The sequence below is a fragment of the Nipponia nippon genome, unplaced genomic scaffold (genome assembly GCF_047370975.1).
Source record: "Nipponia nippon isolate SJK-2023a ecotype South Korea unplaced genomic scaffold, ASM4737097v1 scaffold_14, whole genome shotgun sequence".
NCBI classification, from domain to species: domain Eukaryota; kingdom Metazoa; phylum Chordata; class Aves; order Pelecaniformes; family Threskiornithidae; genus Nipponia; species Nipponia nippon.
The window spans coordinates 5,774,895-5,798,546 of NW_028262330.1; the positions used below are offsets into that span (position 1 = coordinate 5,774,895).

At 67.5% G+C, this 23,652-nt stretch overlaps 1 protein-coding gene across 1 annotated transcript; it reads right to left on the reverse strand.

Moving 5' to 3' along the window:
• Nucleotides 1–501: 501 nt before the first annotated feature.
• Nucleotides 502–23,255, reverse strand: LMTK1 (lemur tail kinase 1). The gene is made up of 14 exons (XM_087750516.1): nucleotides 23,127–23,255; nucleotides 11,205–11,338; nucleotides 9,918–10,059; nucleotides 8,928–9,007; nucleotides 8,672–8,790; nucleotides 8,056–8,143; nucleotides 7,694–7,827; nucleotides 6,884–6,968; nucleotides 6,013–6,134; nucleotides 5,668–5,817; nucleotides 2,400–5,565; nucleotides 2,113–2,260; nucleotides 1,777–2,022; nucleotides 502–1,557 (listed from the first exon to the last, which is right to left on the reverse strand). The coding sequence occupies exons 1-14, from the start codon at nucleotides 23,209–23,211 to the stop codon at nucleotides 1,529–1,531; spliced, it is 4,728 nt and encodes a 1,575-aa protein (XP_087606642.1). The 5' UTR covers nucleotides 23,212–23,255; the 3' UTR covers nucleotides 502–1,528.
• Nucleotides 23,256–23,652: the final 397 nt, after the last annotated feature.

Here is a 23,652-nt window from a genome sequence, read left to right on the forward strand (position 1 = left end):
CTGCCCTGGATGTTGGGGTGAAGCTGGGGACCCCCTGGCTGTCCCCTGGGACAGAGAGGGCCCCAGCTGGGGACGCAGCTCCGGGCTGGGCTGGTCAAGAGGGTGGGCGAAGGGTGGCCAAGTACGGTGACGCCTGTGCCCGGCACCAGGCTGGACCCGCAGCATCACCGTGGTGCCGGAGCTGTGCCAAGCCAGGGACAGGCTCGTCCCGCGGCACCGAACCCCAGCATGGAGCTGAAGCCTCCCAGCAGCAGCCCCATCCCACATGCGTATGTGTGCGTGTGTGTGTCCGTGCACGAGCACGTGTGCCCTCGGCCCACGAGCACGGGGCGGCAGGAGCCAGCCAGGGCAGCAGGACATGGGGCTGGGGGCGAGGGGGGGTGGGGGGGGGGAGTATTTCTCACCTCAGGGTTTGGTCTATAGACCCCAAAGGAACCAGCCCTGATTTCAAGGTTTCGCTCAGCTCCGCTTACTTCCATTTCCTTCTGGAAGCTGGAATTGCACAATTATCCTAAGCCTCAAATGAATTAAAAAAAAAAAAAACAAACACAAAACAAACAAAAAACCAAAACGGAACGAAGAACTGCGAGCAACCCCCCCACCCCCCGCCTCGTTTCGTCTCTTTGGCAGCAATAACTTAAAATCGCGTCAATGTGGGTTCAGTTGAGAGCAAGTTTTGTTTTTAGGGTGCAGTTGGGTTTTTGTTTCAGGTTTTTTTTTGTCCTTTTCTTTAAGTACAAAAATAGTCAGGTTGGCAGGTCCCAGGGGGCCACCCCATGTGGGGCAGCCAGGACCCCCTCTCCTGCCAGCCCTCCCCGTGCTGCTCCTCGCTGCAGCGGGGCAGGGGTCCCGCCAGCCCTCTGGGTCCCTTGCTGGGATGGGACTGCTCCCTGAAAAGCAAGGAAGAGGGGAGCTCCCCAGCCCCCCTGAGTCCCCCCAAAGCCGTGCTGCCCACCCCGGGCACTGGGACGTGAGAGCCAGTGGTAGCCCTGGCATGGAGAGCAGGTGCTCAGGGCAACCTCAATCAGCAGTAGCAGCCGGCAGCCCCTCGCTCAGGAACGCCGTGGGGCCAAGCCGCTGCGAGGTGCAAGGCCAAGTGCATGGCACAGGGTGGGGGACAGCATGGGGGTGTGGGGACAAACACCACCTCGGGGAGCACGCGTGGGCAAGAAGCCAAGGGGGGAACTTCACTGGGGGGACACTCCGCAAATGTTAGCAAGATCAGGGCACTACCCTTTAAATGCTATAATTTTTATATATATATATATGTCTATATATATATATGTGTCTATTTATACACGCACACACAGCCACCCGCACACACACGGCCGTCACCCACCGCCTGGCCCCGGGCCGCACTGGCCCCGCTCCCACTCACAGCAGCAAATGAGCTCCTTCCGATAAAATCTGCCTAAAAAAATCCAGAGCACGGTCTCGGAGCTCATGGCTGGACCCTGCTCCTGGCCCTGCTGTCCTCCACCGCCCCGCGCTGGTGCCGGGGCAATGCCCGGCCGGCGTCCCGGCTGGCTCACTCCCGGTCACCATCTTCGCTGCTGCCTGCGAGGAGCAGAGAGGTGGTGTGAGCGGGTCCCGGTGCTCCCATGGGACACCCGGCCCTTCGGAGGGGGTGACCGTCCCCACAGGACACAAGGGCAGGGTGTCCCGCACAACCCTGGCTGCCACCGCAGCTGGCACTGGGGGACAGCAGCTCTCCAGACCCCCAGGGGTGGTGATGGGGTCCCGGCTGCCCACAGAGCAGCATGCGGGGGGACTCACCTCCTATGGAGTCCATGTCCGAGTCGGAGACGTGGGTGATGGAGAACCGGGACACTGGGGCAGGCGAGACCGTGAACCGGGAGAACTGGATGGGCAGTACCTGCTTCTGCACTGGCACCAGTGCAGGCAGCACAGGCAGCGCAGGCACGGCCAGGTCAGGCTCCGCCGGCGTCCCCGTCAGCGAGGACATGAGGGATGGCTTCACCGGCATGAGCGGAAAGTCATCGTCCCACTCAAAGCCGCCGCCTGCGATATGGAGCGAGGGGGCTGAGCCCACCGTGGGGGTCACCCCAGCCTGCCCTGCCATGGTCCCCACCGCCCCCCCCGGCCCCTTACTCTCTTCCGAGGCATTGCCATCCGAGGAGTCGTCCGAGGCACCAAGCCTATCCGCCGGGCTCGGGGAGCTGCCGCCGGTGGGGGGCTGCCCTGAAGGCTGGGGGGACTCCGGGAAGCTCTGCTCTGCCAGCTCCCGCGTGGGGCTTTCCTGCACAAGGGGAGACAGGCGGGAAGGGACCCTCGCTAGAGGCATGCCAGGGGATGGCCCCTGCCACCAGTCCCCAGTATCCGAAAATGCTGTGGGGCCATGCCCAGCACCCAGCTCTGCCCTCCCCATGGCTGCCCACCTGGTCGAAGAGGTAGATGGTAACATCATCGTAGAAGGAGACGGCTTTCTTCTTGCGCTCCAGGTCCTCACAGAAGGCCTCGGAGAGCAGGCTGGGCATCTTGAGGAGGCTGCGCAGGTTCCTGCTGCTCTGGCTCTCGGCCACCACGATGGGCACGGCCGCTGGCTCCTCCTCGCTCTCCTCACTCTGCTCCTGGATGTTGTAGCAGCGCAGTTCCTCGTCCGACTCGTCGCTGTCCTCCGTATCCTCCTCCTCCTCCTCTGGCTCCTCGCGGCGCTCAGGGACGGCCGGCCGCAGCTCCCGGGCAGACGGGAGCGGGCAGAGGCCCGGGGGGGACTCGCCCGCCGGTAGCAGCGTGCTGGGACCCCCCGGTGCGTCGCCCACCATGGTCCCCTCCGGGGGCAGCCCCGGTTCCCCAAGCCCCGGCGTGGGGGGCACAGTCTGTTCGCCCCCAGCTGCGGCTCCCCCAAGTCCAGGGACACCCTCGGGCACACAGATCCCTCCGACGGACACCAGCTCCCCAGCGCTTGCTGGCACCGGGGTCAAGAAGAAAGTCTTGGGTGGTACAGAACCCGGGGGACAGGCATCTCTGTCAGGGGGCAGGGAGCTGCCCGGCACCGGCCCCATGCCAGCAGGTCGCCGATCGGTGCCAGACCCCTGCCCTGTGGGGCTGGCCAGGGCACTCCCGGCCTCTGTCCCCCTCCAGTCCCCCGCTGAAACCCCAGCTGCCGAAACGTCCACTGCCACTGCAATGCCAGGCGCTGCTGGGGGGCTGCCAGGTGCCCCCGGGGGGTGCAGCAGGTCCTCTCCTGGCACGGGGGCTCGCCCCAGGTCCTGCATGGGGGGCTGGGGACCCTCCTCTGCCTCTGGGGTCCGGGACCTGTCGCTGTCTTCCTCCTCATCCTTGGGGCCACGCTCGGCCTCGGCGTCGTAGTCGGAGAAGTAGGCAGAGTCACGGTAGGGGTTCTTCTCGGAGAGGCTGTGCAGCTCGGCCCCGAGGGAAGTGGAGAGCCGCGTTTCGGGGGCTGGACCCTCGCCCTCACCCCCTGGCAGCCCCGGGGGTGGCTTCCCCAGCTGGCTGAAGGCCTCTGGCTCTCGCGGCTCATGGGGCTCTTTGAGGACAAACTCGGGGGACTCGTTGTTCTCAGTGTCGTAGCCGCTGTCGAGGGCCTTGGGCTGGCCAGCGGGTGCGAAGGCGGTGGGGCTGAAGACCTCACAGGAGCTGGCTGTGGAGGGGATGTCCAGCGACTCCAGGGAGTCCGGTGTCCCCACCTGCTTCTGCAGGGACTTGAACACCGGGGCCGCCTCCATCCTCTCCATGTAGTCCCCAGAGAAGTCAGTGAAGACACCAGAGGTCAGCTCCGCCGTGTCCTCATCGCTCCCCTCATCCACACTGGGGAAGCTGGCGCTGGAGAAGGTCTTGTCCGGCGTCCGGGCCGCGTCACCGCTGGCACACGAGCTGCTCTCAGCAGCAGCCTCCCCAGGCACCGACACGGGCGCCTCTGGGGCATCTGGCGCAGGCTGGGTGCCATCTACACCGGCCTCTGGGGGGGGGCCAGGGTTCGGGGCGGCGGTGCCGGCCATGGGGGCGGCCTCCCCCAGCCCCGGTGCAGTCGAGGTGTGGGGCAGCAGGCTGCGGGCAGGGCTGCCCCCCTCCATGCTCTCATCTGGACAGGCATTGTGCTGGGCCCCCGCTCCAGCTGGTGGGGCTGCGCCGGGGCCCCACGGCGTGCCAGGGCTGCCAGCCAGCGCTGCTGCCTGCGAGCAGCCAGAGGCTGATGAGTCACGGCTGTGCCAGGCCTGGCGCCGCGGGGAGGGCGAGCGGCACGGGGAGGAGGAGCCGCCGGCCGTGCCGGGGGGCTGCTCCTGCTGTAGGCGTCGGAAGTCATGGCCTGGCGGGGACCCCCCGAGCTGGGGCTGGCCACGCGGCACAGTGCCCAGCGGTTTGGCCATCAGCCCCCGGAAGGTGATCATGCGGCGGTAACACCAGCTGTCACCGGCCGGGGGCTCGCGGGATGCTGGGCTGCCACTGCCGATGTTATTGTTGGAGGAACTGTTGGAGGCCCAGGGATGCCGCTGAGCCGGGGGGCTCATGCCCTGTGGGCGGGGGGCTCCGGGGGGGCTGCCCTCGCCCAGCTCCAGTGCCACGCAGTCCGGACGAGCCCCGCTCTGCCCCGGCAGCCGTCCGTCCAGCGGGGCTGCCCGTGGCTCCCCGTACCCCCGGGGGCTGTAGGCGCAGTTCACCGACGGGGAGACACCCAGCGGGTCGGCAAAGATGCTGGGCTGGAAGCCGGGGACGGGCCACTCCTGGCTGCCTGACTGGACGGGCTCCTCCTCCAGCAGGTACCCCTCGGCCCCATGGCTGGGGGACGGCTCGTAGCCCCGTGGCTCCTGCCCTGGGCAGGGGTAGGGGTAGTACTCAGCGCACTCCCAGGAGCCCTCGCCCGCTGGCGTGTGGCCCAGCAGTGGCTCCATGCTGAGGGAGACGGTGGGGCTGCTGTCAGAGTCGTAGGTGCTGCCATGGGCACCCTGGGCTCTCCAGCAGGTTGGGGGGCACGGGGACCCCCGCTCGCCCGCAGGGCTGTAGGTGCACATGGCGTAGTCCAACTCGGCGCTGCCCTCCCCGGGCCCCTCGATGCGGATGTAGTACTCGCTGCCGAGCGAGGGGCTGTGGGCACCCAGGATGGGCACCACACCGGGTGCCGGCAGGCCGGGGCAGCCCGGCGGCTTGCACTCGTAGCAGGAGGGTGAGACCCCCAGGCTCAGGCGTCCCGCGGTTGTGGCCGGGTAGTAGAGATCGTGGTAGCGGGCGGCACTGCTGGGGCTCAGGGACCCCAGGGGCGCCTGGAAGTGCTCAGTCTTGGTGTGCTCCCACTTGTACTCAAAATTGAGGCCGTGGCTGGTCTCCATGACGGTGAGGATGTCGTCCCCGTCCGAGGGGAAGCCGTCAGCCGAGAACTGCTCCAGCAGCGGGAAGGAGGAGAGCTCGGCACCGTGGTGGCTGGCACTGGCGCTGCCATTGGGCTTCATGGAGTTCCAGCGCTTCTCGAACTCCTCCTCCGCCTCCGTCGCCCCTTTGGCGCAGAGGTAGGAGAGCAGGAGGTGCACCTCCTCCGCTGTCGGGCGCTGCTCCGGCTGCAGCCAGCAGAACTGCATCACCTCGTACCTGCCGCGGCGAGGGGTGGGGGTCAGCCCCAGCCCCCCGCCCGCCTGGGGACGGGGAGAGGGAGGGGGCAGGACGCGGCCGCAGCCTGGCCCGGGTCCTCACCAGCGCTCCGACAGCGACAGCTTCAGCTGGGGCTTGGGCAGCTTGAGCTGCTGCTCCTTGATGGCATAGGCAAGCACTTGCCGGTCGGAGTAGTGGTCGTAGGGCTGGCTGCCCAGCTCAAACAGCTCCCAGATGGTGACACCCAGCGACCTGTGGGCAGGGCGGGATGCTGGGGGCACAGGGAGACCCCCACCCTGCTACCGGCCAGCAGCCCCAAAAAATGATCCACCCCGATGCATCCCACCGATGCTGCCCTCGTGCCAGACACCTCCCTCTGCACCCCCCGTCCCCCAGCCCGTGCCGTGCCCAGCTGCAGCCCCCTGTGCCCCCCAGGATCCTGCTCACCAGACATTGCTGGACTTGGTCTGGTCCACGATGAGCAGGTTGCCGTGCACTTCGTCGATGAGCTCGGGCGCGATCCAGCGCAGCGGCACCCACAGCTGGTCGGCCGTCACGAAGTAGTCATCCTGCCAAGTATGCAGGGTCAGTACGAGAAGAGAACGTCAAACCTACGTGTAAGGGACCGGCCACGCCACGGCAAGAGCTGTCCCCGGCCCCGCTGCCCCCCCCGGCCACCCCGTTGCTGCACCTCAAGTTCCCAATTCCCCCCGGTTTGTGCTCTGCTCCTTCTGCCCAAGCCTCCAGCCCCCTCTGCCTGCTCCCCCCGTCTCCCCATCCTGAGCCCCCTCCAGCCCCACAGCTCCCTCCCGCCACCCCCCTCCACTCCCTGGCTGCAATCTCAGCCCTGACGGGAACCGCAGGCAGCCGAGAGCAGGCAAGACAGACAGACAGCCCCCAGGTCAATGTGCTGGCAGCTGCCTGCAGGGACCTGGCCCTTGCAGAGGGGCAGGTCCAGGCCAGCCCAGGCAGCAACAGGGAGCCCCGGCTGCATTGCACTCTGCTGGGCAGGGGACCAGGGCGCTCACGGGGGAGCAAACCCCCCTTGGTGCTCAGGGAGAGCTGCTGGCCAGGGGGGACCAGCCTGGGGTGGGCAGCCTGGTCCCAGTGCACAGAGAGTTCCTTGTAGGGTGGTCTGTGCGACAGCCCCCCATGCTGCCCCAGCAAAGCCCAGGGGCCAGGGGCTGCCCTGGCACCACTGGGGAGGGGAGATGTCTGCGGGGGGGTGCAGTGCGGGTCTGTCTGTGTGTGTACGTGTGCGTGCCAGGGGGTCCTGGCACGTAGCCCCCAGCCCCCTCCTCCCCCAAACCAGCCTTACTTTGTACTTGCAGTGCGAAAGCCCGTAGTCTCCGATCTTGACGGTCAGGTCGGCGGTGAGCAGGCAGTTCCGCAGGGCCAGGTCGCTGCCAAGCAAACCCCGGCGCTGTCACCACCGCCGCGGGGGGCAAGGGGGCACCCACTGCCCGGGAGCCGAGGGTCTGTGCTCAGGGACCCCCCGGGCAGCGCTGTGGCCGGCGGGCTGGTGGTGGGAGCAGGACGGCTGTGCAGTGGCGGGGCCAGCCGTCTCACTGCCGAACACCGGGTGTGCCAATAACCAGCCACCAAATGCACAGCAGGAATGCCTGCGCAGCTCCAGCTGCACCTCCGTCCGTCTGTCCATCTGTCACACGCTAAGCCAAGCAGAAAGCGGGTGTCCCCGGGCAACGTGAGCCCTGGCACGGGGCCGGGCTCCCGGGCGGCTGCTCCAGCCCTGGAGGGGTCGCACAGACAGGGCACACGCGAGACCCCCGCTGCGGCAGGGCCCACCGAGGCCAGGATGCCCCTAGGAAAGTCCCTCTCTGGCACAGCCGGGCACCCCACGTCCCCCCCCACAGCGCTGGGCTCCTTCATGGGGACCCACCTGCAGAGCCTGGCTCGGGTGGGGAAGGTCCAGTGGCCCCCGATGGCAGTGCACCCCCTCCTCAACAAAATCACTGATGCTGGAGTCTCCATCTGCAACTCACTCAGCACCAGGATATTGTTGGGCAGGAGGAGCAGCGGTGGGGCAGGAACACCGGCATCCTGGGGACCCCACGTGTTCGGACCCTCCGATTCCCCCCAGGCCCCCTGGGGTGCCAGGCCAGCCTACCTGTGGATGTAGTTGTTCCTGTGCAGGTGCAGGACACCGCAGGCCACCTCGCACGCCATCCTCTGTAGCGTCAGCGGGTCTGGGGTCATGGCCTCGGCCCCCCGGCAGCTCCGCAGGTACCCCTTCAGGTCACCCTGCAGGGCAGTGCCACTGTCACCCTCCATGGCACTCGGCTCGCAGGGGGCTCAGCCATGCCCAGCAGGGCAGAGCACTGCCATGCACCCTGTCCTGCCCTGCCTGCAGCCCTGCCTGCAGCCCTGCCTGCAGCCCTGCCATCCCCTCCGCAGCCAGAGCTCGCGCCCCGGCCCCACGGTGGCACCCTGGGGAGTAGGACAGGATGCGGGGGGACGCACGGGACTCACCAGCGGGCAGAACTCCATCACCAGCAGGTATGGGGTGACCTCGGCGCACTGGGCCAGGCACTGCAGCAGGTTGGTGTGCTGGAGGGCCCTGTGCGGGGCAGAGCAACAGGGGCACATCGGCACCGCGCCGGCTGGGGTGCGGGGACAGCGGTAGCCCCCAGGGCACCATCTCCCTGCCTCCTCTGCTGCTGCGCTGGGGGCCAGCATGGGGGCTGCCGGGAATGCCGGGAGCGGGTACCAGCACGTCCCAGCGCCCCGGGACGTGCCACAAAGGGACATTTGTTCAGCTCTGCCAGGGCAGGGAGCAGCTCCACGCCCCCCCCCCCCTCGGCCTCGCTCTGCCCATGACCTCACCGCAGCCCGCTGCCCCTGCACCGCGGCCAGCGGCTCCCGGCACAGCCCTTGTCCTGCCTCAGTGAGCTCCAGGCAGGCAGGCGATGGGGCCGGGACAGAGCCGTGCTGCCCAGAGAGCTCGGCCGGGCACCTCCACGGGGCAGCCACGGCTCTGCTCGGCAGCCCAACGTGGCACAGAGGGGACCAGGCACCATCCCACAGCATCCCTGCTCCCAGCTGTGCCCAGTGCAGCAGCGGCACCGCAGAGTGTCCCCAGATGTACCTGTAGGGCTGTGCTTCCTCCAGGAACTGCATCTGGTCCTGCACGCTGGCGCTCGCCTTCAGCTCCTTCACCACCACCTGGGTGCTGCTGATGCCCGAGTTCACCTCCCCCAGGAACACCTGGGGCGAGGGACAGGCTCGTCCCCTCCGTCCTCACCGCATGCCCCATCCTCACCCCAAACCCCATCTTGCACAGCCTGGGCCCCGCAGCCAGCCTCCCACCAGCGTCCCTGGGGGACCCTGCCCCTGCCGCTCACCTTTCCGAACCATCCATGCCCAATCTCCTTCAGGTAGAGCAGGCTCTGCCGCCCCAGGTCCGCCGACTTGAGGAGCTGCACTGTAACAGAGCACATCCAGCTGCCCGCACGCCCTCCTGCCCGCCTGCCCACCTGCCCAGCCTGCCCGCGTTACCCGTTGGTCCTGGCCGAGCCCTGGCAACCCCAGCATGCCACCCGGTGCCCCGGGGTGCTCCGGAGCATCCGCCACAGCAGCCATCCCCAGGCACCCCGCAGCCAGGGCATCCCTCTGTCCAGGCATCCTTCCACAGCTGTGCCGGCTGGGGGATGCAGGGTACTGGTGTCCTCAAATTGGGTGGCAGCGGCGAGCTGGCTCCCTGCCCCTTCTCCTCCTCAGGGACCAGGGAGAGCGAAGCCGAGCCCAGTGGGAGCTCTGGCATTTAGCCCCTTCCCAGCCCCCCCGGCGCAGGTCCTGCCCCTCGGGCACCCCATGCCAAGGGCGGGCAGCAATGGGGCCATTGTTGGGCTGTGCCGCGCCGCCTCGCACCGCGCCGGCCCCCCAACACTGCTGCCATTCTCCGGGCTGGGGAGCGACGCTGGGTGGGAGGGGGGGCCGCAGCCGGGCACCCCCCGCATTCCTCTCCCACTCGCGGGTATGTTTATGTGGGACCGTGGCTCGCGGGTGCCACAGTTCGGGGAGCCCATGTCCCGTCCCACCCTGCCGGGGTGCACGCTGCTCCCCCGGGCTGGTGCCATGCACGGGGCTGGGGACAAGCCACCACGGACCCTTGCAGAGAGGGACAGTGGCAGTGCTCCCCAGGGACCTCGGCTGCCTGTCCCTTGCCCAGGAGCTGCTCCTGCCAGAGATGCTCCGCCGGAGCCATCCCTCCTTAGCAGGGGAGACCCACCATCCCCACCTCACCCCACCGCCCCCTCCCCGCAGCCTGGTGATTCAGGACCCCCGAATGGTCCCTGCATGGACCACCACCGCCTGCCCCCGGCCCGGCTTACCTGACCGCCCCGGCTGCTTGGCCATGGGCAGGGAGACCTTGGTGAGGGGCAGGACGTAGACCTCGGGGCCATGCTGGGGGTCGGGTGAGCCCTGGGCTGAGAGCTCCGTCACGTAGTCATCCCCCTCGGTGTTCTCAAACTCCTGGGCCGGGGGGCGAGCGGGGGGGCACACACCGAGCAGAGACAACTGACCCTGTGGGTTCCCCACTGCCGGCAGCCTGCCCCGCACGCCCCTCTGCCCGCCGCCCCGACGGACTCACCCGTGCCATCGCACACCCCAGGCACGGGACCCCGAAATCACACCCTCCCGGCACAGAGCCCTGCCTGCACCCCAACAGCAGACACCCCCCTCCCTGCCATGGGGATGGCCCCGGGGCAGGCACCCACTCCCCACCACCCTGGCACCCCATCCCATTACCTGGCTGTGCCGCCCAGCCAGCCACCGGCTCCTGTAAGCCGCCTGGGCGAGCAAGTAGGCGATGGTGAGCATCTCGCCCTGCCCAGCCCTGCCTCATGGTGCTGCCATGCACCGCGACTCGCTGGTCCCGGGCAGCCTCCGGCCCAGGCCGTGCGCCCCTATATAGCCATGGCGGGGGCACGAAGGGGCTCATTGTTCCCCTCCGGCACGACGAGGTGCTCCGGCCGGTGTGGGACAGTTACACAACAGCCCAGCGTGTCCCCTCCTCTGCCTGACCCCCTCCCGCCATGGGCGCCACAAGCCTCCACAAAAATCCCAGCAATTAGGGAAAAACGTTTTCTCGGCACATTCTGTGCCTGTGAGGTCAGGGTGCCTCCCACCCCCGGGGGCGTGCGGGTGGGACCGCCGCGGCCCTTAACCATGCCGTGGCCTGGCCCAGCACAGAGCCGGCAGCCCGGATGGGTCAGGATACGGCCCACAGAGATGCTGAGCCCCACAGATCCAAGCCCTGCAGAGTGAGGAGCCCAGATGAGTCAGGATATGACCCCCAGTGATGCTGAGCCCCACAACGTCCATGCTCTGCAAAGCAAGGAGCTTGGCTGGGTCAGGATACAACCCACAGTGATGTTGAGCCCTGGCAGCACCCTGGCAGGCGGGGGGGTGCTGAGCTCCCCCTGAGCAATGCTACCCTGAGCCAGGACACATCCTGCGCTGGGGCTGGCCCTGGCAGCAGCAGGGAATCCTGCACCCAGATCCTCCGGGTGCCTCCGTCCTTTGCTGGGCTCCCGGGGGGAAGCCCTGCCAAGTGCCCGGGCAAGCCTGGCCTGGGGAGACCCCCGCCCACCGCCCACCCCGCGTCCCCGGCTCACCTTGAAACCGATGTCCCCCTTCTTGCAGCACAGGCAGGCCAACATGAGGAAGATGAAGGTGAAGAGCCCCGAGAAGGAAACAGCCACGACGGCCAGCGAGGAGGACCAGGAGAGCTCGCTAAGGGGGGTGCCGTCTGTGGGGACAGGAGGGGCTCGGGCTCAGGGCAGGGGGCAGTGGGGGCAATGGGGAGGGTTGAGGCTGTGCCGGGCGTCCTGCCCGGGCAGGGGTCACGGGATGCAGGGGCACATTGTGGCTCACAGGGGCTTTGGCGGGGAGCACTGAGGGGGAACAGGGGTCCCAGCACCACTTGTGCCCCCTTTGCTGGCTCAGCTCATGGCCAGGATGGGTGGGGAGCCCAGGAGGGACCCCACAGCTGAGGCAGGACCCTGCTGGCAGCCCGCATGGAGGGGGACAGGGGGCACAGCCCCCACAGATGTAGGGTGGCAATGACACATGGTGGAGGGAGGCTGCACCGGCTTGGGGTCCCAGGCACTGCTGCCCAGCTGGGCCCTGGCCCCAGCGTTTGCCCTCCAGCAGGTATGGCAACAGCAGCAGCAGCCCCGGGCAAGGCAGCGTCCCGAGGCCAGACGGGTGCTGTGCCTGCGGGAGCCAGGAGGACGGGAAGCCGGTCCCCAGCGCCTGTGCAGAGCCAGCTCCTGCCCCGTCCCATCTGCAGAGCTGGGAGATGAGATCCCCCAGGGGAAGGGTCTGCCAGAGACCTGCCCCCGCTGCCGGGAGCCCCCGGCCCTGCTCCTGCTGACACCAACAGCTCTGCCTCTGCCCTGCGCTGTCCCGCCTGCAAGCACCGCTGGGCAAACTGCGGCCGCGGCTCCTGTCCCTGAGCCCCACACCACCGGGCACGGGGATGGGGATGCTGCTGCTCCCGGCTGGGCACTGCACCCTCCAGGCACCAGCACACCCCAAATCCGGCACCCACCGCCCCGCTCCAGCCCAGGCCATGGCTGCATGTCCCCTCAGGGTGGCGGGGAGCACAGTGGCGGCGGTGGTGGCCGCAGCCCAGCTGCCAGTCCCTGCCAGGCCCCTGCCACCGGCTGCAGCTGCCACATTACTATTCTGCCCAGAGCCTGCCCAAACAACCGGTGCGATTGTGGTGGGAGGAAGCCGGAAGGCCGCGGTGCTGCCAGCAGAGCCGGCCTCGCCGGGGACCCGCACACAGCCCCACAGTGCCCGTTGTGGTGCCTCCCCACGGGACATCAGGGCTGGGACGGGTGCCCTGCCCTAACCCATGGCCCCGCTCAGCCATACCCGCCCGGGCGCAAGCCCCCATCCACCACCACAGTCCCTCCCCAGGCCACCGAGCGCGGTGCCGAGCCCTTCAGGGATGCTCATGGCACATGCGCGGGAGCCATGCATGGACCATGGTGCATCGCCCCGTCACCGGCCCCACACCCCGACCGCGCTGCCCCTCTGCTGCTGCCCGCGCTGGGGCTCAGCACCGCGCTGCTGGATCCCACGTGTCCTTGAGAAAGGCACCTGAAGGGCACAGAGGGTCTGGGGGAAGGTCCTGCCACCAGCACACGGCTGCTCCCAAGCGCTGCCCAGCACCACACAGCATGGGCACAGAGCACCCTGGCTCCCGGCACGGCGGTGAGCAGATGCACCGGCCCAAAGTGCTTTGGCACAGCCTGGGCCACACCAAACTCTTTGCCAGTGCTTGCGAAGGAGCTCAAGAGCCATCTTCTAAGGCTCATGGATGCAAAGCCAAACCTGGGAGGAGCTGGGGGTGGCGTTCCCCCTCCTTTCAGCTGGTTTCCATGGTGAACACGCTTTGTACCGCGAATGTCACCATTTTCCCTGGATAGTGGGACAGCAAGAGAGAAAATGACTCACTGAAAAGAGCCTTTTGAACGTCAACGGGGAGCAGAGCACGGCAACAGAAGCCTTTCCAACGGGGACCGTCAGCTGAGCCGCCCCTCAGACACGGCTCGGGAACCAGAGCTTTGCAAACGGACCACTCTCCAAACCAATGAGCCTATGAGGTCCAGCGGCTCCTGCCTCAGTTTCTCCACCTGCACAACTGGTGACCTGGGAGCCATGACCAGCCCAGACTGGGCAGGGTGCTGCACCGGGGCAGGGGCACCACTACCACCACGACCCACCGTCCGGCTGCCCAGGCAAGCAAGCGCCGCCCTTCCCCATAACCACAGCACAGGTGTTCGGTACAGCGATGGGAAATGTGGCATCATTTCAGAGGCCAAATTCTCCCAGAACCAGGTTGAATGCACCTGCAGCAGCAGCTGCCAGGGCACTGGGAGCACCAGGACACAAGGAACACTGGGGCACAGGGAGCAAGGCTGGCTGCGTGCAGTGTGAAGGACCCCAGGGCTCTCAAGAGAAGCTGGGGCCCCACCACATCCTGCACCCCATCCCGAGGCTCTGCCCCCTGCTCTCACAGGAGGAGCAGGGTCCCCTGGCACTGCACCATGCCCTCCTCTGGCCTGGGCGCTTGGCACCAGCCCTGAGCCGCTCCTGGGCAGCCTGCTCGGACGTCCATCAGCCGCGATGGGCTCTGGGTCAAGGCTGGGGTGCTCGGAGCTGACCTGAGCCGAGCAGAGGGTGCAGGTGGGTGCATGCAGTACGGTGGCAGCGCTGCTGGGATGCGGGGGGCACCCCACGGCTGAGCCCTGCACACCGTGCCGGCACGGGCACCAGGCTGGGGTAGGTGGGGGGGGTCACCACCCCAGGAGGGCCGAGACCCCTGCACAGCCCTGCCTGGCACCATCACGACCCCCCCTGCCCCAGCCATGGGGGTCTCGTGAGACTCTTCCAGCTGCAGCTCTGCAGAGCTCAACCCGTTCCCCCCCCCCAAACTGCTTGTGCAGCACCGGCCTCGCCACGGGGGTCAGGCTGAGAACGGCCAGTTCGGTGCATCTTCCAGCCTGGCCAGCGGGAACTGCCGCATCACTCAGGTAGCCCCCAGCACCCAGGGCCAGCCTGGGCTAGCAACCTGCCCAGCAGCAGGGCCAGAATGAGCCGGTGGCTGCATGCAAGCCAGGCAACACCGTCCCCTCACCCCAGCCAGCCCTGCGGGGTGGGGACAGGCAGGGGTTTGGTGGCTGCAACAAGGCCACGGCTCCAGCCCCAGGGGCACCTGCCCCAGCCCCGGACTCAGCCCCGGCAAACGGGAGCAGAACAGCAACGGAGAGAGACCGGGGATGCCGGGTGCAGCGGGGCGCAGCAGGGTGCAGTGGAGCGCAGCGGGGTGCAGCGGGGCACGTGCTGCCCTCCCACCCCATGGAGCTGCCGCCCTGCCCAGCGCTGCCCGTGCCCCCCAGCCTGTTGCGTTGCCCACCCAGCCAGGTCGCGGCCCCGAACGCCGGTTCCTAACAGGGATGGGAAAAGACTGGGGGTGACCCAGCCATGGGGTCCCGGCCCTGCAGCGCGACACCGCTGCCCGCTCTGCCGGCCGCCGTACCGGCAGGGGAGCACAGCCCTTCCCTTTGCTGACTCACGTTTGCCGGGTGCCTGCGGCCGCCTCGCCGGCCATGGCACGCTGCCGCTGGGCCGCTCTGCGGGCTGGAGAGATGCTGCGGCCGTCGCTCGTCTCTCCCCGGCGGAGAGTGGAGCCCAGCGCGGCGAGCGTTGGCTGACGTGTGCGGAAGGGACGAGCCGAGGGCTCCCGCAGAGCCCGGCGGCAGCTCAGGGCTCCCAGCCCAGGGCGAAGCCTGCCTGCGGGGCCAGCCATGGGCAGGCAGCACCCGGCTCCTGCCCACCCACCTGGGTTACAGGCAGGGCTGCCCAGCACCCTCCCCAACCAGGCAGAGCACATGCGACAGCTCCGGAGCAGAAAGCTGTGGGGCGCAGGGCACAGCACATCAAGACCCCCCTGCTCCTGCCTGGCCTCTCGCTGCAGGACCTGGTGCAAGCCACAGTCCCGTGCCTCAGTTTCCCCATCTGTAATTCACAGAGGGTGGCTGCCCCCGGGACCACCAAGGGGCTGCATGGTGGGGCGAGGGCTCGCAGTGCCGTCCGGGAGGTGACGGATGCTCCGCCGCCTTGGGAGCATGGGCTGCACATCTTCCCCTGCCCCTTCACCGCCCCACCACAGCTCCCACCCCACCCCATGGACCTGCCGGGCCCTGCACCCCAGGGCACAGCACCCTGCAGCAGGTGCCCAGCTGGAAGAGGCTGGATTCGGGCAGAGAGCAGGGCAGGATTTGGGCAGGGTGCTGGGTCTGGATTCAGGCAGGGAGCAGGGCAGGATTCAGGCAGGGAGCAGGGCTGGATCCAAACACGCAGGACCCATCAGCACCTCCAGCTGTGGGCTCAGCGCTCCCCTGCCCTGGCAGCTCTCCCAGCACAGACACGGCCCTGGTAACGTGATAATCCCCAGGTCCATGGGCAGCTTCCAGGAAAGCAATTTTACACCCTACAGGATGAGCGCTCTGGTCACCCACATGCATCCAGGCGGCAAGAAACCATCCGCTGCCATACAGCACGCAAACGCAAGGCTGCTCCTCACAGTCTGTCTGCAGCTCCAGAGGGAAACTGAGGCACCGGAATAAGCAGGATGGCCCTGGCTGCTGCACCCCTCAGCCCAGATCCCTCGGGCCACGGGAGCAGCCAGGAGCGGGAGCAGGGTTGGGGCTGGCACTGCCCACCGGTGCCACTCGGGAGCCCAGCATAGAGCCGGTACCCGCAGCATCCTCCACCGAGACGCCGCGGAGCCATGCCAGGCTGGCCAAACCCAGGGCGCGAGGAAGCAGCACCCTGTACCCCCCAGCCCTGGAGACCTTCTCCCACCAGAAACAGCCAGAGCCATTCGGGCAACCTCTCCGGTGATTAATAGATCAGTTAATTTAAAATGCAAGGCACGCCTTGTTAATCTGTTCTCCTTATGTATCTTTTAATGTGGGCTTATTTAACCAATGCAGAAGTATTTTAAAAGGATTGATTCTTGCCTCTTAATTCTGGTTTTATCATCTTGGGATGAATTAGCAGTAAAAAAATAATTAGATGGAAAATAAAAAAAGATCATCCATCATTTTCTAACATGATGAAATAAAAATTAGGGCTGTAATAAGTACAGGCCTAGCTGCATCATTGTTGTGCATACACCAAGCGTGTCAGCCTGATTAGAAACAAAAAATCAAGTTCCTCCATCAAAGCCTGCCCTGCTGCAGAGCCAGGTTTCCAGCTGACACAGCCCAACCGTGATCAACTTTCTCCATTTTCTGAGAAAATACTAATATATAAAAAAGCATGCAAAGCGAGATTCGATTGATACTTCAGACCAAATTCTCATGCTTGGTGTTTTAAATCAGGTCCGAATCGGGCACTGTAAAGCCTCCCACGCCGGCAGGGATGCTACGGCTGCATCAGGGCAAACCCACTGTCCCAAGGGGCAGGGAGCGACTTCAGCCCTTCGTGCCCAAGGGAGCGCCCACCCCTCCCCTGCCCACGCCCCGGCAGGGACCCCGCCAGCCCCATGCCAGCAGCGGTGCCAACGGCCAGGGCTGCCCGCGAGCACGGCACCGCGGTCCCACCACCGGCAGCGTGCGGCACCGGCCGAGACGAGGCTCTCGCCAGCCAGCAGAGCAGCGTTTACGTAACAGCGGGAGAAAGGCAGCACGGAGCGGGGCAGCCTATTTTTATCAGAAATGCTCGGCGGCGTTATGAAACGAGAAGCTTCAGCTCCAGAACGGAGCGGTGGAGGAGCAGGGCCCTGCGCAGGAGGCGGTCGAGGAGCGAGCGGGCAGGGGGATGCTCCACGGGGCAGGCAGAAACCCGGGCATGGGGTCTGGCAGCTGCAGTAGCCCTGGAGAGGCTCTGCCCCACCACTGCAGGCCACCCCTCTCTGCTGTCAAGCCTCGAGCTGCTCCGGCGGCGAAGCCGAGGGCTCCCTGGGGGCTCTGCTCTCACCTGCCCCACACCTTAGAGCCATGCAGTGCCATCGCCACAAGGGTCGCCGAGCACCTGGCAGCAGCCAAGGGCACGTCACAGCCCCGCGCGCCCAAACACCTCCCGGGTGGATTGGGCAAGGCGTGCGGAGAGGACCCAGGGATCACCGGCAATGGGAACCTCCATGGCTGCTGCACCGAGAGGTGGCCAGAGCCACCCAAGCTGCGGTGGCCAGTCCCGGCCCCAGGCAGCAGCGTGTGCTGAGGGCCCTGCGTAGCTGTGCCAGGGCACGGCGGCCAGGCACAGCATCCACCCTGCGCTGCCGCTGCCGGGGCCACTCACCCAGGTGGGCATCAGGGAGACCCCCACTCCCAGGCAGCCGTCAGGGTCTCCCCCACCACAGCCCCAGAAGGCCGCCACAGCCCAGACCCCGGCTGCCCCAGCCCACGGCACGGCAGGGAGCGGGACTCAGCATCGAGGATGCTCAGGCATGAACCAGGGGGATGCTCAGCACCGGCCAGCCCAGCACCCCTCTGCACCGTGCCTTCTCTTGTCCAGCCCCATGCCATCCAAATCACCCGTCACCCACGTGCATGGGAACACACAGACTGGGGAGCCCAGAAAAAATCCTTTGACAGCGATGGCAGCAGGGATGACCCGAGGGCAGGAGCAGGTCTGGGGTGCAGCCACCGCAGCTGCGGAGCGGGCAAGCGCCAGGAGGAGCACACAACCTCACAGGTATTTCGGAAAAATGAAGGGCCACAGAGGCCAACACAGCAGCCTGGCAGTGGGACACCCCAGCACCACCGGGACAGGAGCCTGGGAGCGCCCATGGGAGAGCTGCTCCCTGCCCAGGCACGGAGGGCAGAGCCAGTCCCTGCCCAGCCAAGCGGGCAGTGCTGCTCCATTTACTGCATTTGCATACACTGGAATTTTCCTTCGCTCCAGTAATTAAAACAAACCGCTTTAACACGGCTGCTGGCACCAGGCTGCGGAGGAGGATGCCGGCCGCGGCTGGCAGAGGGGAAGGGATGGGAAGCAGGACCCCCCGACACTCGCTGCCTTCATCCCGGGCTGGGGGACAGTGGCTCTGCAGGAAATCCTGGACCTGCTCCCCCTTCCTCCGATGCCGAGCCCTCCCACAGCCGCCAGCCCCACATCCTCTCCATCCCTCGGCCAGCCCCGAGCACCACCGTGAGCCCTGCACCAGCTCCGGCACAACCCGGGACGTTCCCGGTCCCTTCTGCACCCCCAGCCATTAGGCCAGGCTGGAGCGGCTCTCAGAGCTCTGCCGATGGCAAATGATATTATGGCAGTAATTGCCCTAAGACGGCCACGCAGCACACTCCGCCAACGCTTCCCCAGGCTGTCAGGGGGATTAATGCCCAGAGGAGATTTATTTTCCTGCCACCAGGCATGCTGAGTCAGCACAGCTCGGCTCCTCTTCGCACCAGCCCCGTCACCCTCCAGCCCTCCTCATGGCTGCCCCAGCCCGGTGTCCCATGCCGTGTCCCCGCAGGGTCCCTCCAGCTCAGCCCACCCCAATGGGCAAAGCCCCGCCAGGGACGTGCCAGGGTGTTCACCAGGGCAGGAGCAGCCGGAGGTGAGCAGAGCCCCCGAGCGGCTGCAGGGCACGGCCAGGACTGCCATCTACCCTGCACAGGGTAGAAACAGGCTCAGCTGCGGGACAAGAGTGGCCCAACGGCCCCTTTGACCCGAGCGCAGGAGCTGCCTGACCTGGCAGGGCTTTTCCAGCCCAAGGAATCAGCGGGATGTTGAGGCAGCATAACATGAACGAGGCAAAACCTGGGAAGCGCGAGCCGCCTGCTCTGCCTGCCCTGGCCGCAGGCAGCCAGGAGCAGGCAAGCCCCTGGCTAAATGCAGCCCCCCAGCTGGATGCAAAGCCCCCTTGCTTAATGCAGACCCCCCAGCTAAATGCAGACCCCTCGTGTCAGGGGGAAGGATGCGGCTGTGCATGCAGGAGCATGGTGCAGCCCCCCACCGCAGCCCCAAGCCGGGCAGCACAGTGGCGGTGCCGTTTCTGCCCCACGTCCCCCAGTGCCACCGGGGCGGCAAGGCTCGGGCCAAGGCAGGCTGTGCGGCACAGCGAGGCGGGCACCGGAGCCCTGCTCTGGCTGGGAGCACGCGGTGCCGTGGCGGGCAGAGCCTGTGGGCTGCTCTGGCACATGGTGTCCCACAGAAGCCGGGACCGCCGGGCAGGGAGCCCGTGAGTCACAGCCAGCTGCCCCCCCGGGAGCGCGGAGCCCTTTCAACCCCGGCGTATTAATTTCTCCTAATTGGCTTTGACAGGGATCCGTATCGCCATCCAGAACGCAATCGCCCGTGTGCGCGGGGCGGGGGAGCGGGGAGGGAGCGGCAGGCGGAGGGAGGGAGGGAAGGAGGGGAGAAGGGGGGAGCAAAGCAGCACCCCCGGGGGAGCGGCGCTGCCGGCTGCCTGGATCCGTCCCCCCCGCCGAGCAGGACCCAGCTGCCCTGCTGCACTGCAGAGCTGCGCCAACGCCATTTCCCACGGCAGCCCAGCCGCCAGGCTCTGCCGGGGCAGGGGGCTCGCCATGCGCCGCCCCGCTGCTGCCCACCCCCAGCACCCCCGCAGGCACCGGAATTCACCCCCCTGCCTGTATGCCTGGCTCCTGCCGCCCACCAGCCCAGACAGACGGATGGGCCCCACGCCGCTGGCACCTCCTGCGCACCGTCCCCTCGTGGGAAACACGCGGTGAGACAGGACACCAGCCATGGCACTGCCCTGGCTGTGCAGGGCGTTACGCCTCCCCACAGCTGCCACCTTCAACTCCCGCCCAAGGAGCTCCCATCTCCCTGCCCCAAATATCCTCTTTGCGCCCAGCAGCACCTTCCCTTGTCCTCCCCCAGCATCGCCGGCAGCCAGCGGCATGGTTGGCGCCAGGGTGGGAGCACGGGGGGTGCCTGGCCCCCATTTGGGCTGCCGGGGTCCTTCTGGGTGCTACGGCCCCTTTACTACTGCAGTCCCCCAGGTCCCTTCCCATCCCTATGCCAGGAGTGGACAGTGATGCCGGACACAGAACAGCAGCACTCGCCGAGCTGTTGCCATCGCGTGGCCTGGCACAGAGGATGGCAGCACATGCCAGCCAGGACTGAAAACTCAGGGCTGGGGGGACCCCCTGCCCTCCCTCGGCCTCGACCCCCCATCTTTCCCAGCGCCTTGAGCCCTGGCTGACCCCGGTGCGGGCGCGCTGCCCCGGCACATGACCCCCCCCCAGAACACAGGGTCCAGGAGCCGGAGCAGGGAGTGGCAACACCACAGCCACCGGCAGCCAACAACACCTCACCAGCTGCCGTGGGATGGGGAGAAGGGCCGAGGCAGCCAAGGGGAGGAAAAAAAGGGGAAGAAGAAATAGGTGGGGGAGAGAGGATGTTTCTCATGATTTCAAAATGCACTCCTGGGTCTGAGACGGGGAAGTGTGGGCTGGGAGCGGGGAAGGCAGCTGGGGCAGGCAGGGCAGGCAGGGCAGGCAGCGGGGCGAGGAGGGGAGCAGCCCTTTCCCCTAGCAGAGACATCCTTGTGTCCCCGAGCAGCTGCCATCGGCTTCTCTGCGAGAGGACGGGATGCCATTGACCCCAAAGCAAAGCGCTGCCCACCCGGGTGACACAGGGGACGTGGCGCTTCTGCCCGGTGCCTCCAAGTAGCGCCTGCTCGGATGGGCTGCCGCAGCTCACGGTGCTTTCGGGGCAGGGAGTGGGCACCCAATTCCCACGGGAAGCCCAGGGGGATCCGGGCCCCAGGTTGGGGCAGGTGGGGGGCAGGCAGGTGGGATGGCGGTGCCTCTCACCGGCAGGGCGGTCGGTGCTCCACCGGTGGCTCCGGTGCTCTATGCACCACACGGGAGCATCTCTGGGTCTGGCCTGCAGATGGGCAAAGCAAGACGGGAACCACAAGGCTGCCGGGCTGGGACCCCTCCCCGGAGCCCCCGGTGCTGGGAGCAAGCGCATCCCCCCCGAGTGGCGCACGCCGGCCTGGGCACGACTGCCCAGTGTGGGCGCATCTCATGGCCAAGCCAAGCAGCCTCACCAAAAATATGAGCTGAGGCCGGAGCACCAGCTGCTGTGGTTGGCACATCCCTTGAGCACCTCCACCCCAGGTGACACCGCTGTCACCGTTCCCCGCTGCCAGTTCAGCCCACGGCCTGGCCCCGGTGGCTGTGGCTTCCCACCATCCCTCCCCAGGGGATGCGGGGACACGGGGCCGGGAGCATCTCTGCTCCCCTCGTGGAGCCGGAGCCCCCGGGGCTGTCCCGTCCCCCAGCCGCGGTGCCGCGGTGTTGCGGAGCCTCACAAAGCACCTCCTCCTCTTCCACACCAGCACAAGCAAACCCCAGGGAAACCGGGCTGGCGCGGGTGGCCGGCAACACCGTGCAGGCAGGAGGTGCTGCCAAACGGACAAAATCAACAAAGCCATGAAATAGAGAATACGGTTTGTTCCCCCCTTTAATTCCTCTCCCTGCCAGTAACCGTGGGTGGCAGCCATACGGCGGTGGCCGAGCCCTGCGCCCGGGCGCACAGCAGCACGGCGACAGGCAGCAATGGAAACCTTCTTGCAGAAGGATTTTTAAATCAAACGTGCCCTGCAAATCCCCAGGTTGACGGGATTAGCATGGCAAATGGGGCGCCTCACGAAAACCCAGAGAAAAATCACACCGGAGGCTGAGGACAGTAAACACGGCTCCGTTCCCAGCACCACCACATTTTAGATGCAAATAAAGAGCTTTCCTCCTGAGCAGAAATCAATGCCGAGCGGGCTGGGAACAAAGTCTCCAGCAACGGGGACGCGGTTTGGTGAGTCCTGGCGTGGTTCATTTTTAAATCCCTGCACGGATTCAGACCGCCCGCAGCCGCCAGACCCAGGGCCGGGGGAGCAGGAGCGGCGTGCTGCGAAGGAAGGAGGGACCAGGAACCCGGCTGGGAGGGATGCAGGAGCCCAGCACCGACAGCCAGAGCTGGCACCGGCAACGCTTTGCCTCCTTCGCAGTGATAGAGGCGGCGACGGGAGAGGCGCGGGAGCCACGGCACCGCCGCTTGGCTGCTGGACCTCGACACGCGTTTTCCCCGGTTTGGTAAACAAAGGGCCGGTGCCGAGCACACTGCCAGCCCCGCCGGACATCCCCGCGCCTCGCTGGGGCTTCCCACCTCGGCGGCTGCTCCGTGGGCAGCGGGTCCCGCGCACGAGGGGTTCCCAACGCCCTGCGCGGGTGCCATCCCCGCACCGGGAGGGACGCCAGGCGAGGGGCAGCTGCCGGTGTTTGGCAGCCGAGGAGCGAAAGGCAGAGGAGAGGGGGAGGCTGCTGCTGCAGCAGCCCCAAAAACATGCACACAAAAGCCAGCCCCTGCTCTGCTCCCGCGTCTGCAGCATCTTCCTGCAGCTGCGACGCGGCCAAGGCCATACCACGGCACCTTACATAACAGCCTGCGCCCCAAAACGCCCGCTCCCTCTTCCCCGGCACCACACCGAGCCCCACCGGCTCTCCCAGCCCAAGGGGCCACCACTAGCCACCCAGCAGGCGGGCAGGCAGGCGTCCCAAGGCAGCCGGAGGCTCAGCCCCCGGCATCGTCTTCTTCCCTCTCACCATCACCATTATTCCTGTTGTTATTATTCGATTTCAATGCGAGAGATGCCTTCAGAGGCAGCGCAGCCCCCGGGATTCCTCCGCACGCTCCAGCCCGGGGAACAAAATGCCGCCGGGCTGCGGCAGCGGTCCCGCCGCTGCACCAAGATGTCTCATCGCGGCCAAAGGCGGCGGGTCGGGTCCGGTTGGCAGCACCGGGAGCCCATAAAGTGACATTTCGCGGCGATGAGGGCGAAGGCACGCTTCGTTCACGGTGTGGCACGGTGCACCGGTACGGCACGGTGCACCGGTACGGCAGCGTGAGCAGCCGCTGCGGGGCTGAGCCGGAGGCGAGCGGGGACCGCGGGGGGCTGCCCGGGAGGGACCCCCGGGGAGGGCTCGGTGGCGATGGGGCGGGGGGGGGATGCGGTCGCCGGGCGGCCCCGGGGCTGCGGCACTCACCGGGGTCGAAGTGGGAGCTGAAGGCGAGGCTGGGGCTGAGGAAAGCGGCCGACATGGCAGCGGCGGCGGCGGCGAGGCGGCCCATGGCGCGGCGGCGGCGGGAGCCCCACGGCCGCCGGCTGCCGCTGGCCCGGCGCTGGGCACGGCGGCGGCGGCGGCGGCGGCGGCGGCTCCTCCTCCATGGCGGCCGCCGCGGCCCCGCGCCCCGTGCCCCGGGGAGGGGCCGCGCCGCCGCCGCCGCCGAGGAGCGGGCTCCGGCGGGCGGGGGCTGCAGGTGGCGGAGCCGCAGCCCCGGACCCGCACCGGGACCCGCCGCTCCCCCGGGACGCGCCGCCGCCGCCGCCCCCGCGCGGCCCGGCCAGGGCAGACGGAGCCCGCCGGGACCCCCCGGAGCGGGGCCGGGACCCCCCCGAGCGGGGCCGGGACCCCCCGAGGGGCAGCCGCCCCCCGGCCCCGCGGAGCTGTTCCGGTGCTGAGCCGCCCCGGGCACCGCCGCCTTCCCGGGAGCGGGGATGGGACAGGGCGG